Here is a 16,192-nt window from a genome sequence, read left to right as displayed (position 1 = left end):
CTGATTTTTCTTTTATGTTTTAGTTTCTCGTGGGAAAACAGTTGCTGTGCCCACATGTATCATGCGGGCACTTGTCTTGTAAAGGTCACATGCTCAAACGATTCGTTTATAGTTAACCTGTATATTAGTAAAAGTAATTAACGAAGAAAGAAAATGCTGTAACACTAATGCTGTTCATTTTTTCAAATATAATCCAGCGTGATCTTAGAATGGGGTTTGGCTTTGTGTATGGATGTTAAGCTTGTCTGCTGTGCATGTATAATTAATGCTATTGATTTGCTTATGATGCTTTTCCTGTATCTTTTCAAGCCTATATGAGATCAAAGGGACTAATTGTGATCAGTGTCAGAGATTAATGAAGGTGCAAACCTCCTAGCCTCCAAGAGGAATATGAAAGCAGCTGTGCAGAGGGCCTCGTTGGCTCTAATGGGCATGACTCCCAGTTTGGCCTCCTCTTCGTCTCCGTTTTTTGCACTGCTCATTATCCCCAGCTTGAGTCTTTCGCTCTGTGGAGCTGTAGACTGCTGAATTACTGTCCATCTGTGAGGGCTAGACTAGATATCGACCTCCTCTACAGGCTGTAATGTTCATCTGAATGCAAAATGAATAGTCCTTTTTTTCCCTCACAAAGCTGTTGTTACTGTGTGATGGCCATGGGTGCAGGAGACCAATTATATTTGTTGGAAAGATCCACATCCAAATCTAAACCTCATTAGAATCAAGCACACTTTAATTAGAGACCCTTCCCTTGACTTCCCTTGTAATTAAGAATCTGATGATCTTAGACTCAACAATGGATGTTTTAGCAGCGCACCTGTAACTGAACCTTTTTGGCGATGCATGAAACTGGCACAGGAGAAATGGTTCTGATGACAGTTTCATGCCACGTGTTGGGAAGCATTTGTGGACTGTTATTTATAGACGTTGGCAAATTTGTTTGGGCAGCCTTTAATCAGGATCAAAGTAAAAATGAAAATGCAAAATAGTGTTTTTGTGATTTTGTGTCCACGTCTTCAGTATCCTTCCTGCAATACTACTCGGTTCATTCACCATGTCAGGGAGAAAAGGCCACGATTACTATTTGAGGAAAAAAACAGCCTGTTGAAATCAATCTAGTCATCAATGAAACTGAACTTTCTGACTGACATACCTAGACCCTTGTGTGAATGCCAGCCATGATCTTGATGCAGTATTGGTATAGTTCACTTTGATGCTCCTTACTTCCCCACATAACATTGGGATCCTGTATGTGCTGCCAGACAGGTTCATCTGACCTTCTATTGATTTCAGTCTATGACTTCCTGCAGTGACATTCACATTCCAAGCCAGAATGGGGCGAAAAGATTGATGTGGCTATAGAAATTTAAATCTTTAGAAAAGTTACAGCCCCAACTCATAGAAGGTCAATCCTTTAGTCGACAAGAACTGTTCAAATGTGGAATAAGTGAGATGAGCAAAAATCCAGCTCCGAAATGTTAAATATGGAACAGAAAAAGCATCATTTTAAGCACATAAAATTGATTGTAAACATACCGCTCTTGTTGTTGTCTAGCTACAGTGTGCAGAAAAATGTACATTTAAAAAGCTTATCTTCCCAATTCATCCGTTCCTAAGGTACTAAACTTTATTTAATTTAGTGATTCATCGGGTTTATTGCCTTCCCTCCACTTAGCAGTGAATGATATGCAAGTTATAACCCCACTTTGACTCCCATTTCCTTTCTTCACAGTCTAATCTTGTCCCATCAGTGGCTCCAGCTGTGCCCTTTACCCCCTGAGAGGTTTTCACCGTTGATAGAGGAACTGGTAGCATTAATAGGAGGCCAGCCTGCCTGCAGGATCACTGGCACAAAATCATTGCTCCCCGGTCTTTAAAAGCTTTGGTGTGTAAATGGACCAAAGTGTCTAAGATGATGCATGGGTCCCTATGCCAGGCTGTCGGGGTTGATAATGATGTTACTGTGTTGGCAAGCAGAGCAGCTCGACCGCTGCTAAATGGCTAGACATAGGGTGACACAGGGGCTGACCAAGACAGGCCACGTTGTATCTGGCCTTCTATTTAATGAAGCTGTAAAGCTATCAAGGCACAGTTCTGTGTCAGATAAGCCTCGATGCATTGTATGCTGAATTCATCTGGCCCTGCAAAATGTAATATAAGCCACTGAAGTATAACCCTGATGGCAGGAACATATCTCTATCACATCAGTCTCTCCTGTATTGTGACAGTATATTGCAAACCCTAGCTGTGGGAGAAAATAAAGGGAAGCAATCAGTGGGTTCAATTGAAGTATTGTTTTTTGTTGGTTTATTATTCCTTTCTTTTTACTGCTGGTCTTGGCTTAAATTGGACAGCTGCATGCTTTTATTAGGTTCTAAAATGTACTGCACTGAAAGGTCTGAAGCTGCAGTGCAAATAAACATTTTAGCATCACGCCTCTCCAGTGCTCGTAGGGTGCCAGGACCAGCTGACGTTTAACGGCTATGCTTTTTTTTCTGCTTACGTATTTTTTTAATCATGTGACTGTGTCAACAGCCCAGTTCACTGTGTGTACTCTCTCAGCTGTGAATATATTGTGAAATGGGGACTCATACATACTGATATATATATTGACCAAACATTTTAATATGCCGATATGTCTTATTCTGTTTCAGCCCAGTCATTCAAAGAGTTCTCGCAGCTGTTGAACACCGTTGAAGAGGAAAGAAGACGCTTGGTAAGAATCCAATTTTAGACACCAAACAAAACCATAATTAAGATTTCAAACAGAAGCGCTGCAGTCTTTATTGCATCCGGTGATTGACAGCGATTTTTATAACTTGATATACAACAATAAAACAAAATCACATTCACTAAAGCAAATATTGCCAATTATCTAGTTAATAGTTTCCTCTTATTTTATTTTGCGTGCTGAAAGTACGTTCACTTTTAATCTGTTTGCTTTGCTAAATCCAAACATTCGATTTTAAACATGGATTTTGTGTCTGGAATTTATAGTAGTCAATCAAGACGATAGAAATATCAGTGAGTTTGTGGTTGCAGTGGGTGGTCATATAAAGTTTTGCCGCAATGCTAATGATTAGTTGATGTAGTTGTAGCTCACAAAAAGCAAAATGGAACAGTAGCTGTTTATTTTACCATAATGAAATCAATTTGATTTGTTACTTATACTGAGTACTTAGTAGATCTGCATTAACCTGTTGACCAGAGCATCACAGTCTCTAGTTACACAGCTTTACTAACTTAGTTTATAAGAACATAAGCTATTACTGAATTATAGGAACTGACATTCTTTAGAGGTTTTTATTCTTGGAAGAAACATTTTTCCTATGGGTTTCAGATGACTGGAAGTCAACAGAGCATAACATAATGATTGATACAGGTAGTAATATGAAAATACATTAAAACGGCAACGGAATGGAGAAACTTTGGCAAAACAATTTAAAGCCCCACATTTTCTTTGATGGATTTTTGAACTAAGATCGTTGGCTTTTTTTTTTTTTTAGCATGGTACAAAAAGTGGCAGTTATGGCTCCGGTTGGCTGGTCTAAAGGTCAGAAAAAAAGGCTTCCAACTCCGCTGAATGCCTGCAGACAAACCAGGCATGACATAAAGGGCAAGGGCATTGGAGGGGGCCAGAGGGAGGGGCTTATGCCCCACCTGGTGTGAGAATGTTGTAGAACTGAGCCCACACACATACACACACACACACACCTCAACCAACAACAGTATGGCTTTTTTTTTTCTTGGAGGATAAGCAGTTGACAGCAGACACGTTTTTTTGTGTGTTTGTCATAATTTAATTTTTTGGCTAATGACAGTATAGAGATATCTGTTGAAAGGAACAGAGTATTTGTCTGTGCACACCTCCATGTCATCTTATCCATGCATGGTTTTTCTAGTGTGGATTAGACGGTTAGAAAGCACAGTTGTAGAGTATAAACAGTACAGTGAAACATAAAATGCTTGGTAGTATTTTTGCTTTTACTTTATTTGTTTTAAAGTTGTATATCTTTAAAGTTTAAGTTTTACAACTTTGTTAGTTCCCCTGAGTCGATGTTTTCATGCAGAAAAAGAACATATCCCGTGCCTAGCATTTAAAGGTAAAAGTAGCTGTTTATGAAAGTGGCACTAAGAGATGTCTCAAGGCAGCAGTTACATTAGTCTACATACTTCAGCTGTACATCTGATTTAAGAGGTCTGATATGCAAATGTGACCAGCTGCAGGTTAGCAGTTACAGGTTTTGCAATTACCTCAGACATTTTCATTAGGACTGTGTTCACCGTGACGGAGGAATCTACAAACTTTATACTGCCACATTTTTTAGACTGCAGAGAGTAAATGTTTGATACCAAAACTTTTATTTGAGATAGCTCACTGAAGTTTAAGGTACAGATCTCACATAGGTTTGCATGTCTACAATATGTGGTTATTGTGGTTACATATATACAGCTATACTAACAAGCATTCACCCTCACATTCACACCCCACTTCTCACGCTAGGTAGCTGGGATGGGCTACAAGCTACCATATCAGATAAGTGTTAGACGATGGATGGATGGATGGATGGATGGATGGATGGACATGGCTATACTGTACCCATGCTTCTATGTTCTTGGATAGGCTTGCAATATATTTCTAAAATTATGTAGAGTTTCAGTGAATGTGAATGCGAATCTCACAGCTGACACTCAAAGCACAACTCAATTTTATGATGGAAAGAGTTGCACTTAAAGAAATGGGTCATCTCTCGTTAGACTACATACCTTTAAGGAATATTGTGTCATCCTAATCATTTTACAAGAATAAAGGTAACATTAATAAATGTATGTCACCTGTGAAACATGTTTCTTTTCTTTTTTTTCCAAAACTCAGATGCTTACAAATGCATTAGATCATGCGTCTTCTTCGCAGTTAGTCAATTATTGCCAATCTATTTCACTGGCATCGGAAATTTTAACCAAGGTTAACCTTTTGTTTAACCAGGAAGTGAGTTCTTGAGATAAATAAGCTGTTTTGCAAGCCTGTCCTGGGTTGATAATGGCAACATTAAGCTAGCATGTTTTTTTGTTTGGCTTGTTTTTGGGGTGGTTTCATTAATCTGAGCTCCCAGAGAAAAACCTGCACAAGCACCCTAAGAGCTTCTTGCTGTGAGTCATTAGCAAAGCAACAATTGATAAATCATTATTCCATGTGCTCTTTGGATGTTGCATCAATGCAACATCCAAAGAGCATTTTCTATACGTAAACATAATTATCATCTAATAAAGAGCAGCAGGCCTTTCATTAGTGAGGTTGCCAGGCAGGCCCTGAGTCAGAAGGAGACTGTTTAAGAGCTTTGTATTTGAACAGTGATCGTGGAGATTTCGTCTGCTTTCACACCACATCAAAATTCTTACAAAGTTAATTTTCACTGTCTGGGCCCAGAATATGCTCATAGAAGTGATTCTTAATCTGGCGAGATTAGCTGCCTGGATAAATAAAACAAATAAGCTGCTGATTCTTTTCACATTTCTAAATACTTTGTTAGATTTGGGGGGAAATGTGTTAAGAAACCCACATGCTGAAGAGGGATGCTTATCTAGTGCATTCAAATGTTGGGAGTGCCTGACTTTTCTCACTATTGCCTTAATTGGTGTGTCATGACCTTGTGCTTGAATAAGAGAAAGTAGCAGCTCTGACACCTGTGTTGCTCTGAGCTAGGAAGTAGTTCAGGAAGTGATGCAGAGCTTTCTAATTAAGACACCTGCATATACAGAGCATTAATGCAACGAAGAAAGTGCCAAAGTCTTCTGTGTCTTAATTTAAATTCATATACCACGGGTAGTCATAATTGCTTGTTTGTGTGCCTGCAGCACCACTTCTAACAAACTTGATACTGAGTATGGGTGCATAGGTGGTAGCATGAAATACAGCAAAATGTGTGTGTACGGTATATTAACTTGTGGGTGTGAAACACCAGTGTAACCTTAGAAATGAAAATCTTGGGCTATGATGGAATCAGTGGTGGGCATAAATGCTTCTTGCATGATTAGTTAGAAATATCAAAGGAAATAAATGTGTTTTGGATGCACTGAGAGTCTAAGGTTTGTACAGGTTATATATACAGGTTTGCCCTCTCCTGAATAAACATGCACTGTTGTTGTTTGTTTTTTGCTTTTTGTATCTTTGTGTGTAATTCTCTTCCTCTGGGATGCTGGTGGTCATCTGGGGGCTGACAAAGAGGGTATAATTTATCTGTGCATTTATTAGGATTCAAGACAAATACTAGGAAGCTGACACTAGTGCTACTGTAGACATAAAATTAAAAATTGACAGGACAGATACATATTAAAGCACGTTTGCATGTGCATTAATATGTAAATATTATGTAGTCGTGTCATTTCAAAATGGTGAAAAAAACAAAAACAAGTCAAAATGACAAGCAGAGACAAGCTGAACTGGATAAGAGAATTTAAATGACGGCACAGCTGAGAATCCAAAGTCATAGAAGTAAATTTAATAAATCAAAGCGGCTATGGCTAGGCAAAGAAGCTATGGGATGCAGCACTTCATTCATCTTTGATAGATTTAATAAGTAAAAACATATTCATAGCACACACACACACACACACTTCCCCCCCCTACTTGCTTGAAAAGTATCCTCTTTGCATCATCTTGCCTCTCTTCACCTAGCAGTCTTCTGTCTCCTCAGATCTCTGGAATATGCAAGAAACAGGGTTCTGATCTCTGCACTTTGAGCTGATTGTAATGTGATGCAGGAAGAAACGCTTTTTCTTATGGTTTTCTTTCTTTCTTGTTTTTTACCTGTGTGCATTCTAAATCTCTTGGGACACAGGTGCAATGTAACTAATGCCTTAGATAAACTTTGTATTTTTTTAAATCCTGTGGTGTGAAAAAGTGACTTTTTGATATCATTTTCCAAGAAGATTATTCAAGGATTTTGTTTACTTTGAACTGAATGCTGCCTTATTTTTTTCTCCATTGCTCCTATATATGAAATGGAAACTTTAAATGACTCACATGACTTGGGGCATAAAACTGTGAATGATGCTCCTCAGTAAGCTACAACAAGTACTTTGCTCATTTTTATAGAGCCAAACTGGTTATACCAAGTTCACTGATTGATATATACGTCCTAGTTTCCACTACAATAGCATCTTGATTTAATTTGAATGACCATTCAAATGCTTTCGGAAAGCTTTGATGAGTCCAAGAATGTCATATTTGTCTTTTAATCACTCTTTTTTTGTAGCAGATCAAATAAAAAACAAACTGCCCTCAAACTGTTAGCATTCATCATTTTTGTACAGAGAAGGTCAAACATCCATAGATGACCACAAAACAAAAAATGAATGCTGTAGCACCCAGAATGTAAACACCTTTCAAGTCAAGTATAAAAGCTGATGAAAAAAGGTTAACGACACCACAGAGCTTATAGAGCTATTAAATTACTTGTTTTGCTATAAACAACATATTGGTGGCAACAAGCCAGTTATGTAGGAATAAAAGAAAAAGGGTTTAATATCAAACCCTTTAGATTATCTAAACTTGCAGTCAGTTTAGGTCTCAGCTAAAAATTAATAATGAATTCATTTTTATTTGAAATGATTAAATGAATATAAAATAAAGTCGAGTTTCTACCATGTTTTTATGCTGATATCACAGCTATATAATTTTCTTGTTAGTCTCGATATGACAACTCCACAGTATTTTTTTTTTAAACAGCTGGAGTGTTTTGTAAGGCTATACTCAAAAGACTGAAATAACCCATTTACATAAGCAGTCAGACCCTTCACTTCATACTTGGTTGATTCACCTTTGGCAGCAATCGCAAACTCTAGTCTTCCTTGGAATGAGCCACAAGCTTGGAACAGCTTTCTTCTGGTTTCTCCTATTCTTGGCAGAATTCTTTTAGCTTACCTAGTTTGATGGAAAGTGTTGGTGGATAACAACCTTGAGGCCTCTCCAGAGATTCTCCTGACTCTGGCTGAGATACTCCAGGACTTTTACAGAGTTTTGGAAAAGCTGGTCCTGTGATTTCTTACTGGTATGCTTTGTTGTTGTCAAAATGTAAAACGTGTCTGACTTGCCAAACATTGGCACCATTTTGATAGTGCCTCTAAGACTATGCTTGACTATGGGGATGACTGCGAATTGCGGCCAGATTGTGAAATTATATTTTCAGCATATACGCGCTTTTCTTTTCATGGTCTGAGAGTTTGTCATGTGCCTTTTGGCAAACTTCCAGCACGCTGTCATGTGCCTTTTTGTGATGAATGGCTTCCGCCTGGCCATTATACCAGAAGGCCTGATTGATGGAGTGCTGCTCTAATGGTTGTCCTTCTGTAAGTTTCTCCCATTTTCCCAAAGGAAATTTTGATCTCATTTATAGCGACCATTTGGTTAATCTAGTCTGACCAAGGCCCTTTTTCCTCAGTTACTCAGTCTGGCTGCTGATCAAATCTAGTAAGTCCTTAGGTGCTTTCAAACTTCTAACATTTAAAAATAATGCGCCATGTTGTTCTTTGTAGCATTTATAGTCCTCTTGAATTTACCCTATAGCCTTTTATGGATGTTCAGGGAGATTATATCCCTCTGTCTCATTGTTTGGCTTCCCCAGCTGTGAGACCTTAAATAAACAGTTACATGACTTTCCATTTAATTACATTAGGTAAAAGTTGACCATAGTGAAAATCACCGATAGAAGCAGAATAAACCAGAGCCTAACTGCAATTCTAATAAAGTCTATTGTAGTCGAAGTCTAAATAGCAGACAGGTATCTCACACTGAACTACAAAGATGCAACAAAAAGTACTTCACAGCTTTTAATTCACAGTCAACTTTTTACTGTTACTGTGTGGCAATGCACAAAAAGGAAACTCCCTGAATCTCTTCCAGATCCACTGTCACAGTTTATGCATCTGACTGAGACAAACCAGGAGAAAAGTACAGATAACCAGAAAGTTTCATCTCAGTCTTTACAGCAGTTGGTCTTCAGAACTTAATTAGCACATCTCAAGCCAACACATGTTCACCAAATGTATGAAACATTTCCTAACAAGGAGACTATCCTATGCTCAAACCATGAAATATTGTGAGATATATCAGCTGAGACTTGACTCTCTGCTATTGTTAAACCACAATCACTGCCAGATGGTGTTTCTATTTTGCAGGTTTGTTTCCCCTAATAGATTACAGCAGACAGATGTGCTTGCAGCCACACATTAGTAAAAAGAATAGAAAAAAACTTGTCATGCTCAGACAGAGCAGTTGAAAACTTTCAGAAGCTGGCTGTGGGGGGAAAAAAGGAAGAACCCCTCCATCTAGTACCGTTTCACATCTGGACTGAATCTGTAAGAAAAGCACAGACTGATGAGAGTGACTAAAAATGTAGATATTTCAGACTGGATATAGAGGAAATATGCATGTCTCAAATCAAGGTCCCTGTCATTTCTGGAGTATTACCTAGCGTGCTTTAAATCTAAGTTGCCTCTGGTGCATGGACAAAACTCTTACCAGTAGCACAATTTCTGCAGGGTTTGTCAAGCATGAAGCTTTATATTGTCTGTTGGCTCAGCAGGCAGCCAGGCCTAAAATCTTTTTGCTTTGTGGCTTGTGATTGGCTTGTCAACTACCCAAGTGTGTTATTCCTCTTAAAAACTTCCCAAATTCTATCCTGGTAAAAAGATTTTTGCTATTATTCCCCAGTTGATAACCCTCCAACCATCAGAGAAATAGTGAAAATGGTTAAAGTTCTGCATGGTTTGAGAAGGTTCAGCATTGTTGAGCATGGATGGCATTAAGGAGAAGAAGGGCAGTGCCCTGATGTTGGGGCTCTTGGAGTGATATCCATGTCCCCTGGGATAAGGCTGCGCTGAAAAACACATTGAGTTTTCATGGTGTTGTTGCTTCTGAAATGGAAGAAAAATCAGGTATATTTTTATATTTTGGTTACCTTAAGAGCAGCATAATATATTTGGGGGTTGGGAACAACTGAATTGCAGTTACTTTAAAGAACAGGCATGCATAAACACATCAGCAGATAAATAGCCCAAATATTTTAGTCACCTTTTGCACAAATGTTCGCTTTGATTGCAGTTTGCCTTTATATTCGAAATGAAATGTTTCAGAAGATTCTGTCTCTCAACTTGTTACATACTGATGCTTCATCAGGACACCTACCAAGACAGCACAGTAACTCAAGCAGCGCAGTAGCTCAGTGTCTGCTGTCACTGCTGTGTGGAGTTTCCATGTGCTTAAGTAGTTTTCCTTTGGAAGCCTGCGTTTCTTCCACTATCAAGAACTTCCAAGGTTTATTGTTCTGTCATTGTGCCCTTTACGAAGACACTAATCTGGAGATGGAAGAATAGCAGCCAACAGACATTCACAGAAGAAGACGGGTATGTTGTGGGCAGCATAATTGCCCAACTTCCCACTGCAAGACTGGAGCTGGAGTCTATTCTTAAATTTTCCAGACTGCAACTACTCCTCCACAGTTATTTAAAGGAGTATCAAGAGCATTAAAATGCAATGTATACAATGTCAATATATATATATATTTGTGTGTGTGTGAGAGAGAGAGGGAAATACACTTCTCAAATTCATTTCCCCCTTTATTAAAGAAAAGCATTCCCTAATAGTCCCTCAGCTGCATGTGATGCATTTATTCCCCATATTGAATTTCCTTTGGTTTACAAGTCATTCACAGACATGCAATTATACATATTTTGTGTCTTTGCCTGACATTAAATGCAAAAAGTGTGTCTGTGGTGAGCAGTATGCTGCTGCTGTTTTCCCAGGATTTAATAGTACAGTAATTCTGCTATGTGGGTAGCTTGTGTGCTGGCCTGTGAACTGAGGAATGTCCCGTTGACCCTGAAACAACACAGTGAAATAAAGACAGTCATTGTTCTGAGGCACATTCATGGTGGCTTGTTTAATGAAAGTCTGAAAAGTATTTGGAGTGAACATCATCAAACCGTTGTGCTACACGCCCCAAAGCTAAAGTAAACCTCAGTTAGTATGAGCAAAGATTTCTCTGGTTATCACCCACTCTGGTTAATACATGCCGGCATGCTATGGCTATGTTATTTGTTTAAGAAATCCTCCACATGCAGTGTTTGACTGAAATTCTTTATTGCAATAGATAAATGTCATTTTAATTTTAGATGTTTTCCTTATATCAAGACTTTGTAATAATAATGGATTGCATTTTATATAGCGATTTTCGGGGCCCTCAAAGCGCTGTACAATTCCACTATTCATTCACTCACTGGTGGAGGCAAGCTACAGTTGTAGCCACAGCTGCCCTGGGGCAGACTGACAGAAGCGAGACTGCCATATCGCGCCATCGGCCCCTCTGGCCATCACTAGCAGGCGGTAGGTGAAGTGTCTTGCCCAAGGACACAACGACCAAGACTGTCCAAGCCGGGGCTCGAACCGGCAACCTTCCGGTTACAAGACGAACTGCCAACTCTTTAAGCCACGATCGCCCTACGAGTAGCCCAAATCCCCACTTTGGGATACTTTTAGGATATTTTCTTGGAAAAGAAAATATGTTCAAAGTAAAGAATCTGTCCTATTTCATGATTCATTTTCCTTCTTGTGACAGTTACTTTTTACTTCCAAATAATGTGCTAAGTAATGATAATGCTTTAACAGCATAGCCCCTCCCTCCCAAAACCAATTTTCTCATCAAAGCAGGCCATGTTGATTGGTATTGGTGCATGGAAGTTGTGACTTCCGATCATGCAGTGAGTGATAGAAACCAGAGAAATAACCTGAAAGAGTTGAAGATTGTCACTGTTTTGAAACCAGTTCATAACACACTAGTGTGATTTCTTTCCTCTTCATTGCTCTTGTTATCTTTATGCTTTCTGCTTGTTACTGTATGTTACACTTGAGTAAAACAAGGTCACTGATTCATCTGATGGAGAGCATTTTCTCAGTGTCTGGAGACAGCTGCTTCTCCAAAAGTGTGGAAACTGAGGGAACCACCAGAAGAGCTGTTTACTGATATGATGTATTTTTCTGTTGCTGGTGTCTTTTAAGGAGACATTGAGCCTTAAATGTTTAAATGCTTCACCGTGGAAAGGAGTTTTGAGAGTGCAACATGCATGCAAGAATTAATGCAGAATATGTTTAAAAGCTAAATGTCTGCATGTTATTTCATTAGAAGAGTGATTTCACTGGTAAAGTATGTAATAGACACGCCAGTCCAATGTGTCAGTTTGCCTCTCCAAAGCGTGAAATGGACACACATGCAGCACCAGCAGGGCGAGATAAGATATTAAAAGCCAAGAAGTCGGTAGTGAGCAAAAAGGTGGGGAGTACATTTCAGGCTCCTTAGTCGCCAGAAACGATTAAGCTAGGCAGCTAATATGTTTTTACATGAAAATATGTTAATAAGGTCTGTTTAAACACTTTCCTGTTGGCATGAAATAAAATATCTCCCTCTGCAGATTACTGCAACTTCTGCATGCGTGTACATTTCACACTTTGGAGAGACAAAGCGTGAAATGGCAAAGTGTGAAATGCACACGTGTCTGTTAAATGTTTTGCCGTGATACTGAGGCTACGTCCACACATACATGGGTATTTTTGAAAACTGAGATTTTCCGTTTTCGTTTTAAAAAATAATCCCGTCCACACGTAAATGCAGAAATGAAGAAAAGCGCTGCTAGGAACATGCCAAAGCAACAGGTGGCGATATATTCCTAACCGTGTAGAAATGTTGGCCAATCAGAAGTCTAGAAGCCTCGGTGGGAAAAAGTAAACAAAGCTGGGGCATAGAAGCAGAACCCAGTGGTATGTGTGGAGGGACAGTAACTGTGTGTGTGTATATGTAAGCATTTAAACACTGCAGAGAGTGGAATGGAAGGCCAAAACGGAGAGAAAATGATGCGCTTTCAAACGAAAACACATTAGTGTGGACGTAGTCTGAGGCTACGTCCCGGGTATTTTTGAAAACGCAGATTTTTCTATGTGTTTGCACCTTTCGTCCACACGTAAACGGCGTTTTTGGTCACTGAAAACGGAGATTTTTAAAAACTCCTGCCAGGGTGGATATTTTTGAAAACTCAGTTTTTGCGTTTACGTGTGGACGCAGCATCAAAGGTGTGCACATTTTTTGACGTCACACTGTGTGCCAGGTTATTGTTTTGGTGAATTGAATTTCTACAATGGTGGACGAAGACAAAATACTGTTACTGTTAATTTTACTTTCTGCAGTGTTTAAATGCTTACATATACACACACAGTTACTGTCCCTCCACACATAGGACTCAGTTCTGCTTCTATGCGCCATCTTTGTTTACTCTTTCCCACGCAGGCTGACTTCTGATTGGCCAACATTTCTACACAGATAGGAATATAGCGCCACCTGCTGCTTTGGCATGTTCCTAGCAGCGTTTTCCTTCGTTTTTGGCTTTTACGTGTGGACGGGATTTTTTTTAAAAACGAAAACGGAAAATCTCCGTTTTCAAAAATACCCATGTACGTGTGGGAGTAGCCTGAGATGCTCACTCACTCATTGCCAGGTGTACTAACTTTTACGGTCTTTTAAGATTTAGTATGCTAGTTAGTCTTCGACACACGTTATTATGACGAATAAATATTACTGCTTTTTAATTACCAAGTAGCAATTTCTAAATTAATTTACAATAATGTATAAATAACCTTGTAAGATTTACCAAAGTGTTATAGATTTTATTATTGTTTTGAGTTCCAGGTATTGCTCATATTTTAAGGTACTGGTAAGGCCCAAATGTTACTCAGGAAAACTAGGTAAGAATATCTGTTTATCACCACTTTATAAAAATCATTAATCCATATTTAATCTAAAAGCCTCTTCCATTTTGTGGCTCTTTTAATATTGCAGCTCTTTACCTGCAGACTGTTTGATACATAGGGATAAATGTGTGCAGACAGCAATCACAGCAGCCTCAAACTCTGGTAGCAAGAAAGGTCAAGCAGTCTCTAACTGTGCTTAAAACAAACAACAGAAAATCCTCATGGGACCCACAAACCAGCTACTATCTCCATTTCAGCAGTTTCTTTATATCCTTGCTTAACAGCTTACTCGCCAATCACATTTGTGTAGGGCAAACGTGTCACAGCTATCCTCACACTGTTGTGTTACTTTGTCTGCAGTAGGTTTGCTTTTATTTCATAGCTCATAAAAGTTAGGGAAGAATAGCTTTGCAGCTTGCTGCAGGTGCCACTGCTGCACTAGATAAAGATTTAGCTCAACGAGATTGTTACCCCCCTGACACACACGCACACGCACACCTTCTCGGCAAAACAATCTGCAGAGAGAATGACAGACACGCATATCTTTTGCAGTCCCTCTTCTAATAAAGGTTGTATCCCATTGTCAGCATGAAATAGAAAGTTTTATTTTGTCATGATGATACGGACGATAATGTTTATTATGCATTTAACGCACTGTATTAATTAGGTTTTGGGGGCTTTGCTTCCGCATCTTTAATAAGTTTGACTAATTCCTTTTTGGTTGCTGCTGCTATCACTGTGGTTATTGGTGTGGTGTTATTGTTGCTGATATTTTTATTTGATGCCGCCGGGTGTTACTAGGTGTAATACAATTCAGGACAAAGAAGTACAGACGTCTAGCACGCAGTCTTTTTTCATGTAAGGCACACCCACTCATGTTATTGCATTTAAAGGCTGCGCCAGCAGTGCTTGCTAACATTCCTCAGATAGTCATCAGCAGTATTTCTCTACTGGTTTTACACTTAATAAATTTGCACAATTATACATTCAAATTAGCTTCATTTCAGCCCCAAAGGCTTTAGATGACCATTTATAACTGACAGCTAAACAAAGGTGGGAACCTAAATGGGAAAATTAAATCACCTCCAAGAACGAAAGCCACTGTAAGCATGCTTAGTTAAGCCAATAACTTAATATTTATCACCAGGAGACTTATTCGTGCTGCAAAGGAAGAAGGACTGCTATTCTAGCAGATAACATTATATTATAACAAATAGATACTGACCAAAATCTGCTGATTGATATGATTCTTTCTTATAATATATAATAAACAAATCAAACAGATTAAAATTAGGAAGTTTTTTGTATTTTTCTCGTTAGATGTTAACCATTCTGGAAAATTGTGACCTGTTTCTGTCACAGGATTTTACTAAATTGTCACAGTTGACAGATTTTCACTTGCAAGCACCCACCGATAAAACACCTTCTTGTCAGGGCCCAGTTGGCTTTTTACAGAACTGTTTTTTCCGCCTGGAGCCACATTTTCTTGGAAAGTGTGCGTGAGGGTGAAACTGCTACAACAACAACAAACAGAAATATGCTTTTTCATTTGAAAGATAGTGCAGCACGGTGGCCGAGCGGGCTTTTATGACGCCTCTTCAGCCAGAGAAAAATGGCAAGCCCGGTGTGTATGCATGTGGGTGAGTTTGTGTGTATTCAAAAACCAAGCGATTCAGTTGATTTGCAATGAAGAAGCACGGCTTTAGGTGTATTAAGTTGGAGTTTCATTGTGAGGACGCTGTCAAAACGGAACGGACAAAAAGCCTATAAAAGTTATTTACTGCCCTATTATAGACTTACATACTGAAACCAGTGAGACGGCACAATATATACTTTAATGCTAGAGTGATTATAAACTGCAAGTGAAATGCACCAACACAACCAAGGAACCACGGCCACGAGATATGCACTTTAAGCCATTCTAGACGATCTGAAGCATAATAAATAATATAAATATTTGCATAGAATATGAAATGGTTTTACCCAAAATGTGTTTTAGCAGCAGTTGTAAGTCATAGAGGTGAACATGAGAGGTGCTCTTCTAATAAAAGCTGGCCTAAGTAATGATTATTTACAGGCTTTCTCTGCAGTAAACATAGATTAAAGAGGAAACTTAAAAAAAAGTCTGATATCCAGCAGAATATTTTTATTAAGGGAAAGATGAATGATACATGATGTTTCCAAAGGGTTTAAAGTTGATATTCACATTTAAATCGGTTCTAAAGATGTGTTTGAAAGGGGAACATTTGAATTGGTACACTTCACAGTATTCAATTTGAGCTGGCCTTGGTGGCATTCTGGTCGGCCTCTGCAAATTAACCTCAGAGTAACACTTTTGATCTGCTTGATGTTTAGACTGGTAAAAGCAGGAGCATGGGAACTACAGCACATTGACATTCC

The 16,192-nt window shown here is 38.9% G+C and overlaps 1 protein-coding gene across 2 annotated transcripts in view; it reads left to right on the top strand.

Annotated features, from left to right (window-relative positions):
• The window catches only part of LOC102296794 (rho GTPase-activating protein 42), a 72,419-nt gene that overhangs the window by 22,780 nt on the left and 33,447 nt on the right, over nucleotides 1–16,192 (top strand). For both annotated transcript variants that reach the window (XM_014334934.2, XM_014334935.2), the window contains exon 3: nucleotides 2,652–2,713. In XM_014334934.2, the coding sequence (XP_014190420.1) occupies nucleotides 2,652–2,713 (62 nt within the window). The remainder of the gene's footprint in view (nucleotides 1–2,651; nucleotides 2,714–16,192) is intronic.

Source organism: Haplochromis burtoni, unplaced genomic scaffold, assembly GCF_018398535.1.
Source record: "Haplochromis burtoni strain Fernald_Lab_line unplaced genomic scaffold, NCSU_Asbu1 Contig_36, whole genome shotgun sequence".
NCBI lineage: Eukaryota > Metazoa > Chordata > Actinopteri > Cichliformes > Cichlidae > Haplochromis > Haplochromis burtoni.
The sequence above is the reverse complement of the archived record's forward strand: the minus strand, read 5'-3'. Positions and strand labels throughout refer to the sequence as shown.